General features: G+C 47.0%; 1 protein-coding gene across 2 annotated transcripts; it reads right to left on the bottom strand.

Moving 5' to 3' along the window:
* Positions 1–415: 415 nt before the first annotated feature.
* LOC144952771 (uncharacterized) lies at positions 416–10,690 on the bottom strand. Of its 2 annotated transcripts, none has more exons than XM_078883251.1 (4): positions 10,468–10,690; positions 7,434–7,684; positions 7,262–7,333; positions 416–4,049 (listed from the first exon to the last, which is right to left on the bottom strand). In XM_078883251.1, the coding sequence occupies exons 2-4, from the start codon at positions 7,534–7,536 to the stop codon at positions 2,860–2,862; spliced, it is 1,365 nt and encodes a 454-aa protein (XP_078739377.1). In that variant the 5' UTR covers positions 7,537–7,684; positions 10,468–10,690; the 3' UTR covers positions 416–2,859. The 2 variants fall into 2 exon arrangements, with proteins under 2 accessions (XP_078739377.1, XP_078739381.1); XM_078883255.1 differs by having other exon boundaries at positions 7,434–7,687.
* Positions 10,691–20,003: the final 9,313 nt, after the last annotated feature.

Here is a 20,003-nt window from a genome sequence, read left to right on the forward strand (position 1 = left end):
ATCAAGGCCACCTCCTCCGCCGTTAACCTGGATAAGCTACAAAATGGGAAGATATTTTTTTAAGCCAAAGCACGCATATATATACAGTACATGCTGGGAATGCAAATGTTTGTGCAAATGTGTTTTTAAAGGTTATTTCTAGGCCAGCGGTTCTTAACCTGGGATGTAGGCACCCCATGGGGTTCGAGATGGCCTTTCTGGGGGTGCGAGTCATGGCCAGATCTTTTTAGAAAGTAAATCATCGAAGAGGCAAATTAATCACGGGCACGTAAGTACAACTGTGATGCCGCCGCCACGAAGCCGTTCAGCAGGCGCCCCATCTACGACCTCGCCACCACCAAGCGACGGAGCCGACCCCGCATCCCCCTCACCTCACCTCACATGAACACACCCGCACGCATCCCCCCCCCCCCCATAGAGCTGGAAGGGGAGGTCACCTGATCGACCGGTTTTTATCCGAGAAGCCCTTATCGGGATTGACTTTCACGGTTTCCGGCGACCAGGGACTTGGACGACCTCCCCCGACGCTACGTTGCACCGCGGCGCTGCGACCGGCCTAAAGATGGTATGGTCGCGGCGAAGGGCATTCGGCCACCGCGGTTGAAACGCATCCCTCCACACACACCCCCACGGGTCGACGAGACAGGCAGAGGAGGGACGGGGCGGCATAGTTTAGCGTGCCAAAGCGGGCTCGAGTGCGTAGGTGCCATCGTTAGGGAAGTTAAAGGATAGGGCGGGAATAGCAAATAATCAGAGAGGCGACTCGGACGCATAGTGCGCAATTAACTTCCGCAGCGGACCGTGGTGATGGACGCCGCTGCATGGTGCGCAGGAGCACGGCGCCATGCATGAGAAGGGGATTAATTGGAATCGGCGCCGCAGCACATCCGATTAGCATATCAAAGGCGCCCGGAGCCGCCGTGCGCGTTCCAGCGGGCGCGCGTCCATTGTTAAAGAAAAACTGGGAGAGGGCCGCCATCACGCTCGGAGCCGCATCCCTTTGATGTAGGGAGGATAACAAGGGGGCGCAAAGGAGAGATCGCTCTCTCTCACTCCAGCGCCAGGCGACAAGACGCTCTCCAGCCCAGCGACCCGAACGTCCGTGAGACGCATCGAGGTACGCTGCGAATACGGGATCAACGGACCGCCGTGGGCACCTAACAGTGAGTAAGGAGGTGAAGTAGGATCATAGCCGATAAATAGGGAATAGGTACAGGCGTAGTGGAATAGGCCAGCCTCGTCGATTCATACTGACTCAACAACCAGTTCCAGGTAGCAAACAATAAATCCTTAATAGCTGACCGTGTCTCCGTGTGATCTCGCGGAGAGGTGGGAATGCGTGTGGTGCTGTGTACACAGCGGCTCGCCACGTGGGAGCGTTGCGTAGAGCGGCGCACGAGTGGGTGTCGCGTGTGTGCAGGTGTGTACACTCGTAGTGTGGGGGAAGGGGTCGATGCGTCCGCAGGTCCCCGCTCCGTTTATCGCCGCCGGGACTCGCGCAGTGTGAGGGCAGCGTCATTCGCCCTCCGACCCCTGACCCCCGTTTAATAGCGCGTGATTTATGGAGAGACAATGCAGCGTTTGCAGGTGAACGAGAGCGTGCGGCGAGCTATGCCTCTCACACGAGCTCGCGGAGGGACGGACCAGGGAGGGGAGCCGTCGGGCGATGAGCCCAGCGACGGCAGCAGCTGCTCGCAGAGTAGCGAGGGGTCGACGAACGGCAGAGCCCCTGCCATAGGTACGGAACAGGGAGGGACTTCGGGGACCAGCGGCCCCAACACAACTACTTTGTTTCATCAAACCTAGGTACTTATTCACATTGTAATTGTTTATTTAGAAGCGAAGGGCTGAAGGCTGGAGTAAAGGTTAAGAACCACTGCTTGATGCATTTAACTATAAGCACGGTTGGCTTCGTACGGTCCGACACATGTTAAACATATACACACACACGGATTAACCGGTTCTGATTTACGATTCATGCAAATGTAATGCTGTTACCTGAAAAGAGGGTGAAGCATTTCCACAGAATTCACATCTCACGCAAAGCAGTTGCAACGATTGATGTTCGAGAACAGATCACGTATGTGGGCATCGCTTTACCCCATGGCTGGGCTAAAACGAATACACACAGGATGTGTTCCTTCTCAGAGCTGGAGTTTGAGTCACATTATGTGCAGAACCAAACGTAATGTGATGGTGTATGTATGTTAACCTGCTTTCGCACCGTACGTAGCCAAACGTGCTCATCAGAGGTGCTGGGGGGTGTGTGTGCAGTCTAAACCTATCTATTTTTTATTTTATCAAACAAGGCCCATTGAGCTATAATAGCTCTTTTTTTCAGAAACGGCCTGGCCACAAATGATAGCTCAACTAAGTGGCTTATCAAGTGGGTATTTATAGCAGACAAATACTTAAAATGCATGTTTCTAAATTTGGAGGGAAAAACCGGAGGACCCGGATTAAAATCCACAGGCGTCAGGGTCGGGATCGAACCCACGATCTCCTGTACACCAGGCAAGGTAGTTAATATCTCGCCACCGTGGCACCTAGTCATTAGTCTCTAAGTTGAGACCATGAAATCGATACACTTGAGAATCTTGAGAATCCATAAACTCAGCGAGGCCAGCTTAGCCCTCTGACTTCTGGGGCACCGCGTGGTTACAAACTCAATTTCCCCCAAATGCTGTCAACATGTCAGTATGCTAAGCAATTAGAATTTTCAGTCACATCACAAAAAGTTTTAAGTTAACAGCAAATATTTTTTGGAGAATTATAACACGGTAGTTCTATTGCTGTGAACACTTAACATTACTACGGTGTGGAAAAAGCAATGTAGCACATCTTTCTCTGAAAAGGCTACTACTTTGGGTGGTGTATGCGCTGGTGACTGTTAAGATTAGCAACCTGCGAAAAGGCCTTGTCACACATCTTGCATCGAAAAGGTTTTTCTCCTGTGTGTGTGCGGTAGTGATTGTTCAGATTTGTCACTTGTGTGAAGGCTTTTCCGCATATCTGGCACCGGTAGGGCTTTTCCCCCGTGTGCGTGCGATAGTGATTGTTAAGATTGGTGACCTGCGAAAAGGCTTTGTCACACATCTTGCAGCGAAAGGGTTTCTCCCCAGTGTGAATGCGCCAGTGATTATTGAGCTGGGTTACTTGTGAGAAGGCTTTTCCACACTCTTTGCAAATAAAAGGCTTATCTCTCATGTGTATGTGCTGATGATTGTTCAGATGCTTGGCAAGCGAGAATACTTTGTTACACACCTTGCAGCAATGGGGCGTTTCTTGCCTGTGTATGCACTGATGGCTGTTAAGTTTTGTGACTTTTGAGAACGTTTCACCGCACTTTTCGCAGCGGTGGCAATTATCCCCTCTGTGTATTCGCTGCTCGTTCTTAAGTTGGGTGAAAAGCGAGGCTTTTGACTGCTTAAAAGTCCCAAATGATTTCTCACTGCTCTGTGTACCCTGGTGATATCCCAGCTGGTTTGTGCGCAAGTAGGCTTTGCCGTAGCCCTTGCGAAGATACCACATTCCGCCCTTGTCTCTTTTCCAATAGTAACTCAAACTCCCGTAGATCCTGAACATGTGCTCATTAAAGTCACAGCCATACAGATTCCCTCTCGTGTGCATACGTCGATGGCGCTTAAAGGCACCGTTTTGTAAAAAGCCTCGTCCGCACCGTTCGCAGTGATAAGCTCTCTCGCCCAGCGCTTTATGCTTCTTAAAGAAATTCCTGGTGAGCTTCACGCTGTACGGTTTGGCGCAGCGCAGTCCAATCTCTTTGAGCGCCAAGTTACATTTCCTTTGCCGCTCCGCATTCTGGCGCACGGCACTCATCCAAATCGATCTTCCCACTGTGCATGCTAGAGACATGCGGCGAGTGCTGGAACCGACATCTGCTTTTTCACGTTTCACCGCTTCAGATGCTCCACGCTGCAGCAACTTTGACGTGCCGGCTTTGGGAGCATGTGAGGTCTCTCCTGCCTCGTGGGCCAATGAGGTCACGAATTCGATGACGAGATCTACATTTTTCTCCAAGTCTTCTCCATCTAAAGTAGAACATGACCAAAAAAAAGACTGTGAAGCCGCATGTATGTTGAATTTCTTTCGCACCGTACGCAGCCAACCGTGCTAAACGGAGGTGCGGGTGAACGACAAGAAGCTAAACACAAAGAGCAGTTCTAAACAAATTAGTTTTCAATCTATATTTAAAAGTACATAACTCCAGTGGCTTCCTAATCATCATTATTCAGCTACCTACTGATGAATATACAGTATGTCTTAATATTCATTACTTCCTATTAATAATATTAAATTACAGCCCTTTATCAATCCACTGCTGGATGAAGGCCTCACCAAACTTTGGTTGTCATTGGGGTTGTATGATCATACTTCATTGCTCTGATAAGTGTGAGTTGGTGAAGGGGGGACAGTACCAGCTCAGACATCACCTGCCACTGAGTCGTATTTGGAAATCAAAACTCAGGTCACCAAGTTTATACAGCAGTCCGCTCATCCTTATGCAAGTATATTATATGTGTATGTATATGTGTATGTTTCGGTAAAGTCACGTAGAAGGGAAGTAATAAAATAATAAAAATAAAACATAATAAAATGAAATAATTCTCACGACGTTTCGGCTACAACGCAAGCAGCCGTCTTCAGGTGAAGAATGAGACACTACCAAGCTAGGAGCTTATATATAAACTGGGTTGGAGGTGGAAGAGCGCCTTAACAAAAAAGAATGTGCATATGAAGAGGAATTTATCATATTCATGGAAAATGCGTAGGAGGTGGGCGGGGGGGGGTTTCAAAGGCATATTATGCCCATGCATTATGCAGGATCAACAGCACCAAGGGGGGGTGCAGGGAGTAGCATTAACAAAGGAAAGGAATGTTATTGATATGTAGCTGCAGTTACTAAACAACCACGTAGAAAACTAAAGTATAAACTACATAAAAACTAAAGTATAAACTGCATAGCACCATCAGTATACTTACTATACTCTACAATAAGCTGAGTTACTAACAGCAAGTAATAAGACTCTATATCACAGAGCCCAATGCATCTCCGACCATGAACACATTTCCAGTGAACTCAAACACGTACGCCAAGCTCTTAAGGCTAATGGTTACTCCGACTACACAATCCGCAAAGCCATCACTCCAACCATCAAGAAGGATCCTGTTGAGGAGCCTTTCAAGACCATCACCTTACCCTACATTGCTGGGGTCACAAAAAAGATCTCCAAAATCCTGATTAAACACAAGATCCAGGTCCGATTCAATACAGTACATAAAATCCGTGATCTGGTACCGTCTGTAAAAGATGTGGTTCCAGACATACAGTACCCTGGTGTCTACAAACTAAGTTGCCTCTGTGGTAGCAGTTACATTGGGGAAACCAAACGACATGTCTCGGACCGCATCCGTGAACATAAAGCTGACCTGAAACACGGTAGGACAAACACCTCAGCCGTGGCAGATCACTGTTACAACTCAGTGGGTTCACATGACATTGACTTCTCCAAGACAGAGGTTCTCTGCAAGCCATCTGGCTATCATGAGAGATTCGTTCATGAGGCGATCCACATATACAAACACAGAGACAATTTTAACCGGGAAGATGGATTCTGGCTTAGCAATCATTGGAAGGACGTAATAAACCATTTCGATACCAATTAGGGTGGGTAGAATAATACATAGTGTTATGTTGAAATGTATAAGGTATAGGGTGGTTTATAGTAATACAGTATATATTTTAATGTTGGGTTTATCTATGGCAGTATATAGTACGGTATATGCTCGTGTGATGTAAGAGAATAAAGTTTAGATGGAAGCATATTATATACTTTTTACGACGTAGAATTGTAATGTATTACTTGCTGTTAGTAACTCAGCTTATTGTAGAGTATAGTAAGTATACTGATGGTGCTATGCAGTTTATACTTTAGTTTTTATGTAGTTTATACTTTAGTTTTCTACGTGGTTGTTTAGTAACTGCAGCTACATATCAATAACATTCCTTTCCTTTGTTAATGCTACTCCCTGCACCCCCCCTTGGTGCTGTTGATCCTGCATAATGCATGGGCATAATATGCCTTTGAAACCCCCCCCCGCCCACCTCCTACGCATTTTCCATGAATATGATAAATTCCTCTTCATATGCACATTCTTTTTTGTTAAGGCGCTCTTCCACCTCCAACCCAGTTTATATATAAGCTCCTAGCTTGGTAGTGTCTCATTCTTCACCTGAAGACGGCTGCTTGCGTTGTAGCCGAAACGTCGTGAGAATTATTTCATTTTATTATGTTTTATTTTTATTATTTTATTACTTCCCTTCTACGTGACTTTACCGAAAGAACCAAGAAGATGAATCCCTGCAGTCACGAAAGCTTTAAATCGAAATTTATATGTGTATGCATTAGGGAGCGGTGGCGCAGTGGTTAGAGAGCTGCGCTACGAACGCAGCAACACGAGTTTGATTCCCGCTCAAGGCCAACACCAGTGACGGTTATCTGAACCGGTCCTGGGCCTCCCCTAGGTCGACTCAGCCTCAAATTAGTACCTCGTACGGTGTGTAAATTTCGCCACTAGGGAGACAAAGGCAGCCGGGCATGGTGCTGGCCACCCACCTCCTTGTGTGCTGTGCCGGCCTTCATAGGTGCTCGCTAACAGCACTTGCCCCAACAGTCGGTTAAAGGCTATATGGGAGATCTTTGTCTTTGTGCATTTGAGCTTGTATTTATACATGTATTTCTACGTTTAAGTCTGTGGGAGGGCACAAATGGGAGTATTTTGGGGAGGGGAGGGAACAAAGTCTGCAAGTTTTTACAGGTATATTCTAGTTAAGCAATAATATCTGTAAATGCTAATTAAAAAACTAAACTATTTTTTACCAGGTAAGGCCCACTGAGCTACACAGCTCTGTTTGAGGAGTGACCTGGCCACAAATGATAGCTTAACGAAGTGTCTTATCTTGTGGAAATGTATTGCAGCAAAATACTCTCAATGTGGAGGGTAAAAACCAGAGGACCCGGAGAAAAATCCATGCGACCACAGGGAGAAAATTCAAACTCCAAATATACAGGGGTCATCGTTGAGATCGAACCCACGACCTCCTGTATACCAGGTGCGGTAGTTAACTTCTCGCCACTGCGGATCCCCATTGATCACTTATCACTATAAAGTAGCTGGAAACACGACTGCTGATGTCGAGTGCAACAGAAGCGTGTGTTTAACGTGTTGATGAAACGCTCACCATCGCAAACCTCGGTTTTAATCCTATAACCGGTCAGGAAAGGGATGAAGCTGGTGTTGGCCGAAGAAGCATCTGGGGAAAACCACAAACACCACGCAAGTACTTAGCAATCACGTCATGTGTTATGTACGTCTTAAGTTGACTGCACGTGTTCACTTGTTAATATTATTACCACTCTCCAGGAACTCTTCCTTTTCCACTTTAATAGCCTTATTAAGACTGTCCCGAGTCAGGGGAAGAGCAGAGGTCTCGGCGCACATCGCCGAACCGTCCATCGCTCCCCAGTCCCTGCGCGGACAGCAGTAGCAGCTCTCAGCCAAAGCCGGCAAACACCGCGGAGCAGAACGTCCACGAGAGGCCTCCTCCCAGCGTCACGTCGCCAGTTGAGGAAGAGTTTCTGCCAGGAAGACTTCTTCTGTATGGCTGCTGATGTAGATGCAGAGAGCAACGACTACGATTTCACATTCAGGTGGTCAAGCCGGACAACCGCGTCAGGAGCAGCGAAGTGCCAAGAAGTCACCGGAATATTTTTTTTACCATAAAATGTTCCCTCGTTATTCGTGGATATCCGCGAATCGCATCTGTACCGCTACACGACTGCATCGAGAGAAAGAAAGTGATGAGAGAGAATGTGATGAGAGATAAATTGATGAGAATGTGATGTGAGAAAGTGATGCAATTATGATAATTATTGCGTATTTAATAGTTTACTTATGTATTACTTCAGTAATTACTGGCGAAATGTCGTACTCAGATTGTAAATGTTGTGAATTTTCTCTCCAACACACCGGTGTTGCTGTACTAGTAACGAATTGCCATGTTCTGTTTACGTGACAAACCTTACTAATTGGCTGTTTCGGGTGGTGGCGGGTTTAACGACTCATTTATATTTACGCGATCTAACTCAACCCCCCCCCCCCCCACCTATATTATGGATGATATTGGTCGCGAAAGCCTATGTGTTCAACTGCGTTACATTTAAGCAAATATAGTGCAACATTACATTATCTGACCGTGTGAAACATATCATCCTTAATTCACCGTCCCACACCCAGTGCAAGTATTTGTGCAAGTCGGGATGCCCAATGGCAGGGGCGGTTTCTTCATAAGGGCGATTGGGCGACGCACCACCAATGTCATTCAACCACAGAGTCACGCTAGCCGTCACTGTGCCTCTGGATATAGTCCAATCAGCGTCATGTCACGTTCTGTGGAGTACCGCCTCTTTTTGGGCGATTTCACTCCGGCTGAGAATCGCCCAGAGTGGTCCCATAGACTTACATTCAAAGATGTTTTTTTTCGAACGGGGGGCGCTGCAATGCATTCTCTATGGCTTCCGGGAGGGCTCGCACTAACGTGCTTACGTCATCATACGTAAGCACGTTGCATCCAACAATATTATTTGTCGCCACCTAGTGGAATCTTTAATAAAAGAAACTTGAGTGGATTGTATTAATAGTGAGTATAGAAACAAACAAGATGTATTGTAAGTCACTTTATTTTTCATTAATATTAAAGAAGCGAAATTGCCTTTACATGCTTAAGCTGTTAATTTATCCTTTGCATGGGTGGACCTTATCCTTATAAATCATCCAGACATTTGCCCCCCCTGAGAGATTTTGCAGGAGCCGCCACTGCCCAATGGTTCTTGAAGGTTCTTTGGGCTGGTTGGAGTCGCGTAACCAGCGTGGGGGCAGGGGGGTGCCTTGCCCCCCCCCCCCCAAAGCTACGAGTTCGGGCCCCACCGTTTTCAACAACAGTGTAAAAGAACAAAACGAATGATTTAAAACGCAGTTTAAATTACATTATTTTTGTAATCAAAATGCCGTCATTTACGTAGCACGTTTGGCGGCCGTGCGAGACAAATAAAATATTGGGGGGGGGCCCACCTGATCGACTGCCCCCCCAGAATTCAAAGTGGAGGTCGGCCCAACCCCCCCAAACACCACCAATTATAATTGATGAATAATTATTCATCAATTATAATTTATGAAAAAGTATTCGTATAATTATGCATCAATTATAATTTATAAATAAGTATTCAACAATTATAATTTATGAAAACGTATTCCTATAATTATGCATACATTATAATTAATTGATGAATATTCATCAATTATAATTGATTATTTATCAAAACGCAGGCCACGGTGTGGTGAGGGTCCCTGTTTTGTTTACGACCCAGAGCGCGCTGCTGGTCTCCATCGGGCACCACGTGGTCTTCGAGATGTTGACTACCTCGCCTGGTGTACAGGAGGTCGTGGGTTCGATCCCGATCCTGACGCCTGCTGCTGTATATTTTGAGTTTGTGTGTCTCTCATCATCATCACGGTGGCTAGGAGAGGTTAACTACCTCGCCTGGTGTACAGGAGATCGTGGGGTTGATCCTGATCCTGACGCCTGCTGCTGCTGTATATTTGGAGTTTGCGTGTCTCTCTCTCTCTCATCATCATCACGGTGGCTAGGAGATGTTAACTATCTCGCCTGGTGTACAGGAGGTCGTGGGTTCGATCCCGATCCTGACGCCTGCTGCTGTATATTTTGAGTTTGTGTGTCTCTCATCATCATCACGGTGGCTAGATGTTCACCAACTTGCCTGGTATACAGGACGCCTGCTGCTGTATATTTGGAGTTTGCGTGGCTCTCTCTCTCATCATCATCACGGTGGCTAGGAGATATTAAACACCTCGCCTGGTGTACAGGAGGTCGTGAGTTCAATCCCGACCCTGACGCCTGCTGCTGTATATTTGCACTTTGTGTCTCTCTTTCTCTCACTCCCCGTGGTCGCGTGGATTGTTGTTTCCCCTCCACGTTTATAATCAACACGAGGCGTTTAGAATCAACACGAGGCGTTTAGAGCATCTGGCTTGCTCTCACATCTCCACACGACGACGATAATCCCACTTCGTCAAGCTATCATTTGTGATGGCCAGGTCGCGTATATAAAAACAAGAAGCTATTGTAGCTCAGTGGGGCCTTACATGTGGTAAAATAACAACACCAGTTTAGTTAAGATCGCTCTCTTTGGCTTGTGTTGTAGCGCAGAAGCAACGATACAACACCAATTAAGAGAGAGAGCGAGAATGTATCGCGAATAAAACGATCCCAAAAAAACAACACCTATTGAACACTTTTGACTGTTAAAGATTAATATAAATAAGAAACAATAACACTTGTATGCGAGTACTGTTACAGGTAAACCTCACCTCGCTTTTGAGTGGCGTTGTGGCGTGTCCAGGGGACTCCACGTTGATGGGCTCAGCTTCTGTTGGGTTCGGGTCGGTTTTTTTTGGAGACTTTGTCGGATTCTTAGAAGAAGAAGAATTAAACAACATCAAATAAAAAAAATAAAAAAATGTTACAAAATAAAAATTAACAAATGTCCAGGACTCTACGAACAGGGTGGACAAAAACCTGTCCCCTCTTTCTCTCTCGCGCGAGATTCGTCACTTAGGGTCCGCGAACAACTCCGTGTTGCGGGGGGTGGGGGGTTGGGATTTAAAAGCCTCGCGAGATATTTTCGCCAAACGCTGTGAAGCTGCGGGATTCCTTCAAGGGCCTGGATCGCGCCTGGGATGGGTGACCCCACCCGTGTACCTCGGGTTGCTACAGGGCTGCTGTTGGGGCGGAGGAGGGGGTGGGGTGCTACGTTTTTTGGTTTGGCCATGTTTGTTGTAGTACGGAGTTAGACTGATGGCTTTAATCTAAGTTGTCTTGTGGTTGTTGATGTTTGACTTTCATCCCACTGGGATTTTTGCACACAGCGTTGGTGTACGGTGCTTTTTAAGGAAAATGTTGCTGTTTTTTCCTGGATTTTTCTGTTTGCGCATAGTCACTTTAAGATGTTTTCTTGTTCATGTTTTTGTTTGTTGCTGTTGCACCCGATTCAGGAGTCGAATGGCTCACAGGGCTATACCAAATAAATTAAACTGAAACGTGGTGGGTAGCAGTAGTGGTGGCTAGGAGATGTTGACTACCTCGCCTGGTGTGCAGGAGGTCGTAGGGCCGATCCCGACCCTGATGATGTCTGCTGCTGTATATTTGGAGTTTGCGGTGTCTCCCTCTCTCTCATCATCATCACAGTTGCGAGATGTTGACTACCTCGTCTGGTGTGCAGGAGGTCGTGGGGTCGATCCCGACCCGGACGATGCCTGCTGTGTATTTGGACTTTGGCGAGTAGATGTTAACTACCTCGCCTGGTATGAAGGAGTGGTGGGTTCAATGCCGACCCTGACGATGCCTGCTGCTTTATATTTGGACTTTGCGGTGTCTCTTTCTATCCCAGTGGTCGCGTGGATTTTTCTCAACGTTCATCCTGCAAAGTCCCATCACAAGGGAGAAACACAAATACAAATGTCCCGTATTGAAACGGCTGTACGCCGTATGAACCTGAAAACTAAATTTATCCTGTAAAAGAATACTGGTAAACCGTATGGGTTGACGGGTATGGTATCATGTAGTGTATAGCAGAGGTGTGGACTCGAGTCATGCGACTTGGACTCGAGTCAGACTCGAGTCATGATTTTGATGACTTCAGACTCGACTTGGACTTGCCTCATCTTTGACTCGACTTGACTCGGGACTCGAGAGCAAAGACTTGAGACTTACTTGTGACTTGCATAACAATGACTTTGTCCCACCTCTGGTGTATAGTGTATAGTAGTGTAGCGTACCATAATATATAGTAGTGTAGTGTATAGTGTATAGCATACCTGTCAACCCCTTATCAGTGCCTACCTTATTATAGACCTCGATGCAGAAGCAAATCCTCGTGGTCGCCGTGGTTGACACTTGTCGGGGGGGGGGGGGGATCTCACAGGGGGCCTCGCTTTTTAAAAAAAATTGAAAATAATAATTATGATCACCACAACAACCGCTTTAGGAAAACAATGATTGTGCCTCGAAACTGTTTCCTGCCTCCCCCCCGGGTTATCCGATCTCCACGCATCCCCAAAGCAATTTGGAAGACCCGGTGCACTTTTAAGTCATCTACATGGATAACTCATTTCTTGATAATTGCTTTTTTGTCTTCGGTTTCTTGTCACCCCCGCTCCCCGCACCGCCGATTATCACAATTTGCTACGTACGGTGCGAGAGAAGTTCAACATGGTACATACAAAACATACAATGCAACTGTTCTTGGCCAAAGCATCCCAGTACAGCCTTCAACTCTTCTTATTCATACTCTTTGGGTCTTTCTTCTTATCCACTATACAGCAATACCTATTGGCCCTCTCTATGTGCTATGAAGGGCCATTTCCCGAAACGTCGCCTTGTTACTGTGTGTATATATGTATCTTCTTTTCAGTGGGGAGCGGTAGTGTAGCATTTAGCGCGCTGCGCTACGAACCCAGAAATCCGGGTTCGATTCCCCCGGACCTGGGCCTCCCCCGTATGTCGACTCAGCCTCAAATCAGCACCTAGTGCGGTGTGGAGCAAATATCGCCACTGGGGGAGACAAAGGCGGCCGGGCGTGGTTGCTGGCCATCCAATCCCGACACGACCAATTAGTAAGGGGTTTGTCACGTAAATAGAACATACCAATTCGTTGCTAGTACAGCACTAACCAGTTGTGTGTTGGAAAGTAAAACCCGCAACAACATTTACAGGCTTTCAATTGTCCATAAAATAGGTTTTTTCTTGGGTGAGATCGCGTAAATATAAATGTGTCGTTAAACCCATCTGGCTGTCCGCCTGATGATGCTCGTTGTAATTACCAGCGAAACGTCGTACTCGGATTGCAAATGTTGTGGGTTTACACTCCAACACACAACTGGTGTCCTGTACTAGTAACGAATTGACCACGTTCTGTTTACGTGACAAACCCCTTACTAATTGGCCAGATTTGACCGTCCAGCATGATGATGGTTGTCCGCCTGATGAAGCTAGTTGTAATTACTGGCGAAATGTCGTACTCAGATTGTAAATGTTATGGATTTGCGCTCCAACACATCGGTGTGATGTACGAGTAACGAATTGGCTACGTTCTGTTTACGTGACAAACTTTACTAATTGGCTGTGTCGGGTGGTGACGGGTTTAACGACACATTTAGATTTCCTGATGATGCGAGTTGTAATTACTGGCGAAACGTCATACTCGAAAATTAGTTGTTGTGAGTTTACTCTCCAACACACAACTGGTGCTGCTATACTAGTGTATTGAGCGACTTCTCAGACACGTCGAGTAGAAGAAGGCTTCTTATTTATTAAGAGCACACTGGGCGATACATTGTGTAACGCAGCTACACAGCGATCCTAACACGTAGCCCCATCTTCGCTATGCAAGCTGTTTGACCAGCGCAGCGACAGAGCGAGTCTTCAGAAGATCAGCCACATGGTCGGAGACAAAGAGATGATGAAAAGATGACGACGAACATCGACGCAGCCAGGACCCGTAACAGCCACGAACCTCTGGTCGGTCCCCCTTATATCTGTCCCGGCGCGGCCAAGCTCCACCTCTTTCCACGCCCCCATTCCAGAACCTTCGAGCTGGTTCCCGGAGCTTCTCGACTGACTCCGCCTTCTACCTTTACCCCAGATACGCCCCCTTTATAATAAGGCATGTAATGCAGCTACGATCGTAATTACCAGTCCCGGCCGACAGGTGTCACCCTTGATTTGAAGCTTTCGTAACTGCAGGAATCCATACTCTTTGGTTTACAATAGTAACGAATTGGCCACGTTCTGTTTACGTGACAACCCTCTTTACTGATTGGCTGTGTCGGGTGGCGTCGGCTTTAACGCCACATATTTACGCGATCTAAACCAAACAAAAAAATTATTATGAATTAGTGATTAGGGGGGGGGCTTTGTCACGTAAACAGAACGCGCCAATTCGTTGCCAACCACCGCTAAACCGGTTGTGTGTTTGGCTCGAGTTAACTTTTTTTTTTTAAACCCCGCAACAACAATCTAGATTTGAAGTTTTCGTGACTGCAGGGATCCATACTCTTTGCTTCTTTCGGTAAAGTCCCGAAACGTCGTTATCCCGCAACAACATTTGAAACCGCCCTTGCAATTTTTTGCAAATCGCCGCGGTCCCTCCCCCCTGACTGCAGCGCGTTGCGGAAACACGTGTTCGTCAGCACCCCCCGCCGCCTGCCGCCGATCGCGTTTAATTCCGGGGAAGCGGGGAATCCGGTCTTAAAGTCCTCGCGGTTTAAAAAAAAAGACACACAAAGAGGTTGTCGTCGCGATTACCGTAAGTCTTGAAGCGAGTTGTGCTTTGAAAGTTTTAATGTTTTAAAACATTTTTTGGGAAATCGCTCGTACGCCAATGTATTTGTGTGCCGCGTGTGTGTTTGGTTTTCCGCAGTTTCTTTTGTGTGTCAGCCAGTTGTTTGCCTGTTTAAAGTCAAGTCCACGCGAGTCGTCCCGGTAAGGTGAAGCTACGTTATTGTTCCATAGGAAGCTTTAGCGCCACTCAACCACACCCCTCCCCCGTTTCCTTCCTCCATACTAAAATATTCCGTCTGGTTCATCCGCATCTTCTCATGTGCACCGCTGTGGCTAGGAGACGTTAAATGCCTCGTTTGGTTTACAGGAGATTCGTGGGTTCGATCCCGACCCTGACGCCTGCTGCTGTATATTTGGAGTTTTGCGTGTCTTTCTCACTCCCCGTGGTCGCGTGGATGTTGTTCTCCGGGTCCTCCGTGGTTCCCACCCCCCACATCTAGGAACATACTTTGAGTGCACTATTTGGCTACCGCTATAAATGACCACGTGACGATAAGCCAACTCGTTGAGCTATCATTTGTGATGGTCGGGTAGCTTCTAAAACAGAGCTTCATCGCTTAGTGGGGGGGCCTTACCTGGTCAAAATAAATGTGTATAGTTTTGTTTATCTACACCTTCCCTCCTCTGTCACCCCGAACCAGTCCTCTACCACGTCCTCCTGCTTTCCCGCTTTTTATCCCAAATTGAACCCTGCCAGCCCATCCTTGCGTGACCCTTACACGTGCGTGACCCTCCCAATTTGGGGGGGATTAAACATTTCTTAGCGAGAAACGGTGGTGCAGTTGTTACCGCGCTGTGCTAGAGAAAAATGCACGATTGCGTTCAGTGCAACCGGTGAAGCGATATCGCAGTTTGTCGTTGTGCATCCAGAGAGGGCATTCATTCAAGAGTAAATTATGAATGGCTACATTTGTATTATTATTTTCAAACGGTGGTGGGTGGAGCGGTGGTTGCAGTGGTTAGCAACGCTGCTCTATGACGCCATTGACCCGAGTTCGATTACCAGCTAACAATCAGTCGCAAGTGATAGCTGTACCGGTCATGCCGTTCCATCCTTCAACTTGCGCTGACTAGTGTGTGGTAAAGTATGGTAAAATATATTTTTTTACCATGACTGATGCTGTGTGTTGAGAATGCCTAGCTTTTTAAAATGAATATTATTATACAAAGATCCCCGTGTAGCCTTAACAGACTTTTGGGGAAAGTGTTTTTAGCCAGCACATATTAAGGAATGGCACGACACGCGAGGGGGTGGGTGGCCAGCACCACGCACCATGGTACTTACTCGAGGCCGAGTCGACCTAGGGGTGGCCCAGGACCAGTTCAGATAATCGTCACTGGTGTTGGTGGCCCGTGAGCGGGAATCGAACTCGGGTCGCCGGGTCCGTAGCGAAGAATCATCTAAATATGCGTTTAGATGATTCTGCTGCTAAAAATTTCTACGTGATATTTGTGGCCAGTTCGCTTCTGAAAAAGAAGCTAATAGTTCAGCGAGCTTTAACACTGAGCTATTAGATAATAACAAAAAGATGTCGTTTAGTTTTATTTTAATATTCTTTGCAGTAATTTGTTTTCCTTTGCTATACCTTGCACACCTATCGTGTTTATGCATTGTTTGTTGTAACGTTCTGACTTGCCCTTTCTGGACATCTGTGAAAAGAGCTTTATAGCTCATTGGATTCCTCCAGTATAAATAAATGTCCTGATTTAAACTAAAACGGTTCAGTGCACCTGCTGGAGGAGGACCTGTTGACATAAAAGCATAGAAGATCCAACCGCAATGTAGATGGGGCACGGGAGGAAGCCATATGGTATGATTTACATAGCCCGTATTGACAACAATAGTGGATGTGACATCAGGGATGTCCAACCGAGCTTAAAGGAAAATCCAATCAAAATAATCAAATTATGGAGAGGCCGACCCCATGCAATAATATAACAACACATTAAACTATAAGATTGCCCTACAAGGAAACTACATAAGAGCAGCTAATGTTCTTCACAGCACGTTTCACGAAGGTTATTGCTCAAATCGTCGCCTTTTACAAAATGTTTTTCTTTTAGGGCAATGTTATTGACGTAAGTGTTATTTGTGTTTATGCACCACTGTGAACATAGCATAAAACACCCTTTCAATAATGGGACTTCAGGCTTAAAAGAATGTATCAATTGTAAAAGGATGGTATTCACATTGCAAATACATTCCAGAAGAAATTTAAGCTTTAGAGCTATAAAACATGTTTCTTACCTAAGATGCACCAAAGTGCAAAGAATATTTAGGGCTATGGCCAACATTGTCTTGTGCACCCCATCAGGATGGCGTGTGCAGTGGCCACCCCGTTGCTGGAGCCGAGTGGGGACTTCCCGGCGTGGCTTGAGGCGCAGGGCGTGAACGCGGAGGTGGCCCGGGCCATGGACTCGGAGCTGGGCATCCGGGACTACGGGGTCCTGCGCGCCTGCGTCGGGGACGGCCTCGTGCGGGCCGAGCTGCTGGCCACGGCGCGCGACCGCCTGCCCTTCGGCTTCTACGCCGTGCTGCGGCAGGTGGTGAAGGCCCTGCAGGGTAACGAGCACCACGACGCTGGGACGCCGCGCTGGGACGACGCCGCTTCCTCCCCTGGTGACGTGACACTGGGAGGCCTGGTGGACGTGCTGCTCGCCCTGTTCAGCGGCTTGAGCCGGGAGCTGCTGTTGTCCGCACAAAAGCTGGGAGACATGGACAAAAATGGAACATGCGCTGTTGGTTCCCCTTCAGCCACCGGGGCTGAAACACCTTTAGACAATGAGATTCATGAAATGAATGATTACGCAGTAAATGGTAAGATGCTTTCCATTGACGAAGCTCCTAAGTTGTACAAACTTAAAAATGCATGATTGTCAATTATTGCTCTTCCAATGTTTATTGATATAAAAAAAAATGCATGATAGATGTGACCTCTGCTGGTTAAAGATTAAGCAACCCTTTAAATCTAAAGTATTTCAATATTTGATTGAGAATTTTGCCTTGACGGAGTGTTTGTGGTTTTGACCAGATGAGGGTGGAGAGAACTCATCTCCAGACAAGGACGACATGGAGCCCCACCATACATTTTTTCCAGTAAAATCAGAGGTTGATAAAGGTAACACAACAATTCTGTTTATAATGTGTAAACTTGTCGAAAATGCTCTATGGTCTACACGATTATTACACAAGCTTGGAAACAATTACCAACTGACACACTGCATGCCTTAGATTGTAATATTAATTCCAACTTGCAGTTGTGCACAGTTTCTCCTCGTCGATGAGAGACGACCCTGATGTGCAAGCAACCACAAACAGGAAGGCAGCCAGCTGTTGAGCTGTTGCCAACCATGGCCCAAGCTGTGCGGTCTATTTATTAAGATGTTATCAACCATTTCATAAGAGTGAACATGTGGAAGGAAAACCAGAGCACCCAGATAAAAAAACGATACTTGTAAGTGGACAACACTCTATCCCATACCGTTGGAGCGGATGGATTCCACGTATACTTTTGGCAAGCCAGGGCATGGCACCTCGACATCCATGAGAAGGGACTTTGATAAACATGTATGTGATCCACCCACCCTTGCCTCTGCAGTGCTGGATTACAGGCGTGAGCCGCCACCAATGCTGAAGCTGCATCCTCAAGATAGAGTTTATGTATGCCGTTGCCAAATTGACGACGTGTAATTGTGATGCTAAACTGTTCGTGAGCCTGTAGCTGTGCTTTGGCGTCGGATTTAATAATTTAAAATTGTGTAAAGTTGGTTTCATTGTTGTTTTCTGTGTAGGTAGAGACAACAGTGAAGGTCACTCCGGATTCATCATCGAAGATCCATTCTTGTGTAAAGAGGTGGGATTGGACGTCATGAACGTTGTGAAAGTTTCACAGATTGAGGAGCAGACAGAGAGCCATGCTGAAGTTGAAGACAAGAGCACCGTGCATGTGACCAGATTTATCAAGGCAACAGAGCACATTCCTGAGAGAGTGGAGGCTCCGAGCATCAATGACCATCTACCAAATGATGGGCAAAACATTTTTGAAGACAACACACCATTAGAGCAACAGCAGCAGCAGCCTTTCAGTAAAAACACAAGCCCTCCCGTTTTTCTAACAGCAAACGTTAACAGCGGCGCGGAAAAGAAGCCTTACCAGTGCTCCGTGTGCAACAAGAGCTTCACGTGGAACTCGCACCTGGTTGAACATCAACGCATACACACGGGCGAGAAACCGTACCGCTGCAAGACGTGTGATCAGTCCTTCGTGCAGTCGTGCCACTTGAAGACGCACATGCGCACGCACACGGGCGAGAAGCCCTACCTGTGCACGACGTGCACCCGCAGCTTCTCACGTAGCCACCACTTGAAGGCGCACCAGCGCATGCACACGGGCCAGAGGCCGTTCCAGTGCAAGATTTGCAATCATAGTTTTTCACGGACGGGGATGCTGAAGGCACACGAGCGCTCGCACACGGGCGAGAGGCCCTACCGGTGCAAGATGTGCGACAGCAGCTTCTTGCGTAGCCACCACTTGCAGGTGCACGAGCGCACCCACACTGGCTTCCGGCCGTACCAGTGCAAGGTGTGCTCCAGCAGTTTTATGCGTAGCCATCACTTGAAAGTTCACGAGCGCATGCACGTCGGAAATGACTCACAGCAGTGAGGTGTGTGTGTGTGCGCGTGTCTTGATTCTTCGTGTTTACGTCTGCCCCCCGACGGTTAGGAATTAATTACCGCAAGGAGTTTGTGGCCAATGCTGTGAGCTGATGGACAAACCCTCTTGGCCGCATTTTAGGAATAGGCAAACTACAGCTTTCATATTCTTTGGGTCTTTACCGAAAGACCCAAATAATGAATCCCTGCAGTCACAAAAGCATTAAGTCAAGATTTTACAGCTTTCATTTGAACAAGATTGAGGAGTGGCTTGATTGGACGAAGAGTAAATAAAAAATGAGTGATCCCAACCAACTAATTTCAGAAGGAAACCAGGACCCTTAGTTATGGGGTCATCAACGGCCTCCAGATCTCCAACAGCGTTTGTTGCCGATGGCCACTGCGTGTTCCATTGCAGCTCATTGTAAGCACCCATTGGCTCAACACTTGGCGAGAGGGATACAGCCCTTCATTGTCAAGACACTATCACGTGAAGAACTGCACAATCCACAATAATGCTACAGGAGAAGAATCGTTCCAGGAGCCTTATTGGTGAGCTGTGATGTGTGTCTGTTCACCAAAGTCCCTGTCCAGGTGTTGGACAACATGAGGAATGGACTCGGGCTAAGAGGACTACACAAGAACTATCCTGACCTCGCAGAGTTATCCTTTAAAGGCTAAATTTTTCACGTGGGATTGAGTGCTTTACGAACAATAAGAGATTACTGCCATGGGAGTCCTCGCTTTCCCCAGTGGTAGCCAATCTATTTCACTTCGGCATGCTGAACTTCCTGCCCTCTAGTAAGGACAAGCTGCCTGCACCGCAGGTAGAGGGTGTGTATCGACAGAATT

Source organism: Lampetra fluviatilis, chromosome 3 (assembly GCF_964198595.1).
Source record: "Lampetra fluviatilis chromosome 3, kcLamFluv1.1, whole genome shotgun sequence".
NCBI classification, from domain to species: Eukaryota; Metazoa; Chordata; class Hyperoartia; order Petromyzontiformes; family Petromyzontidae; genus Lampetra; species Lampetra fluviatilis.

Bases quoted from the DNA above. Each gene is read 5' to 3' on its own strand.
- LOC144952771 (XM_078883251.1), bottom strand. From the start codon at position 7,536: ATGGACGGTTCGGCGATGTGCGCCGAGACCTCTGCTCTTCCCCTGACT. The intron at 7,334-7,433 runs GTAATAATATTA...GGTTTTCCCCAG, and splicing joins GGAAGAGTTCCTGGAGAGTG to ATGCTTCTTCGGCCAACACC. The intron at 4,050-7,261 runs GTGAGCGTTTCA...GTTCTACTTTAG, and splicing joins TAAAACCGAGGTTTGCGATG to ATGGAGAAGACTTGGAGAAA.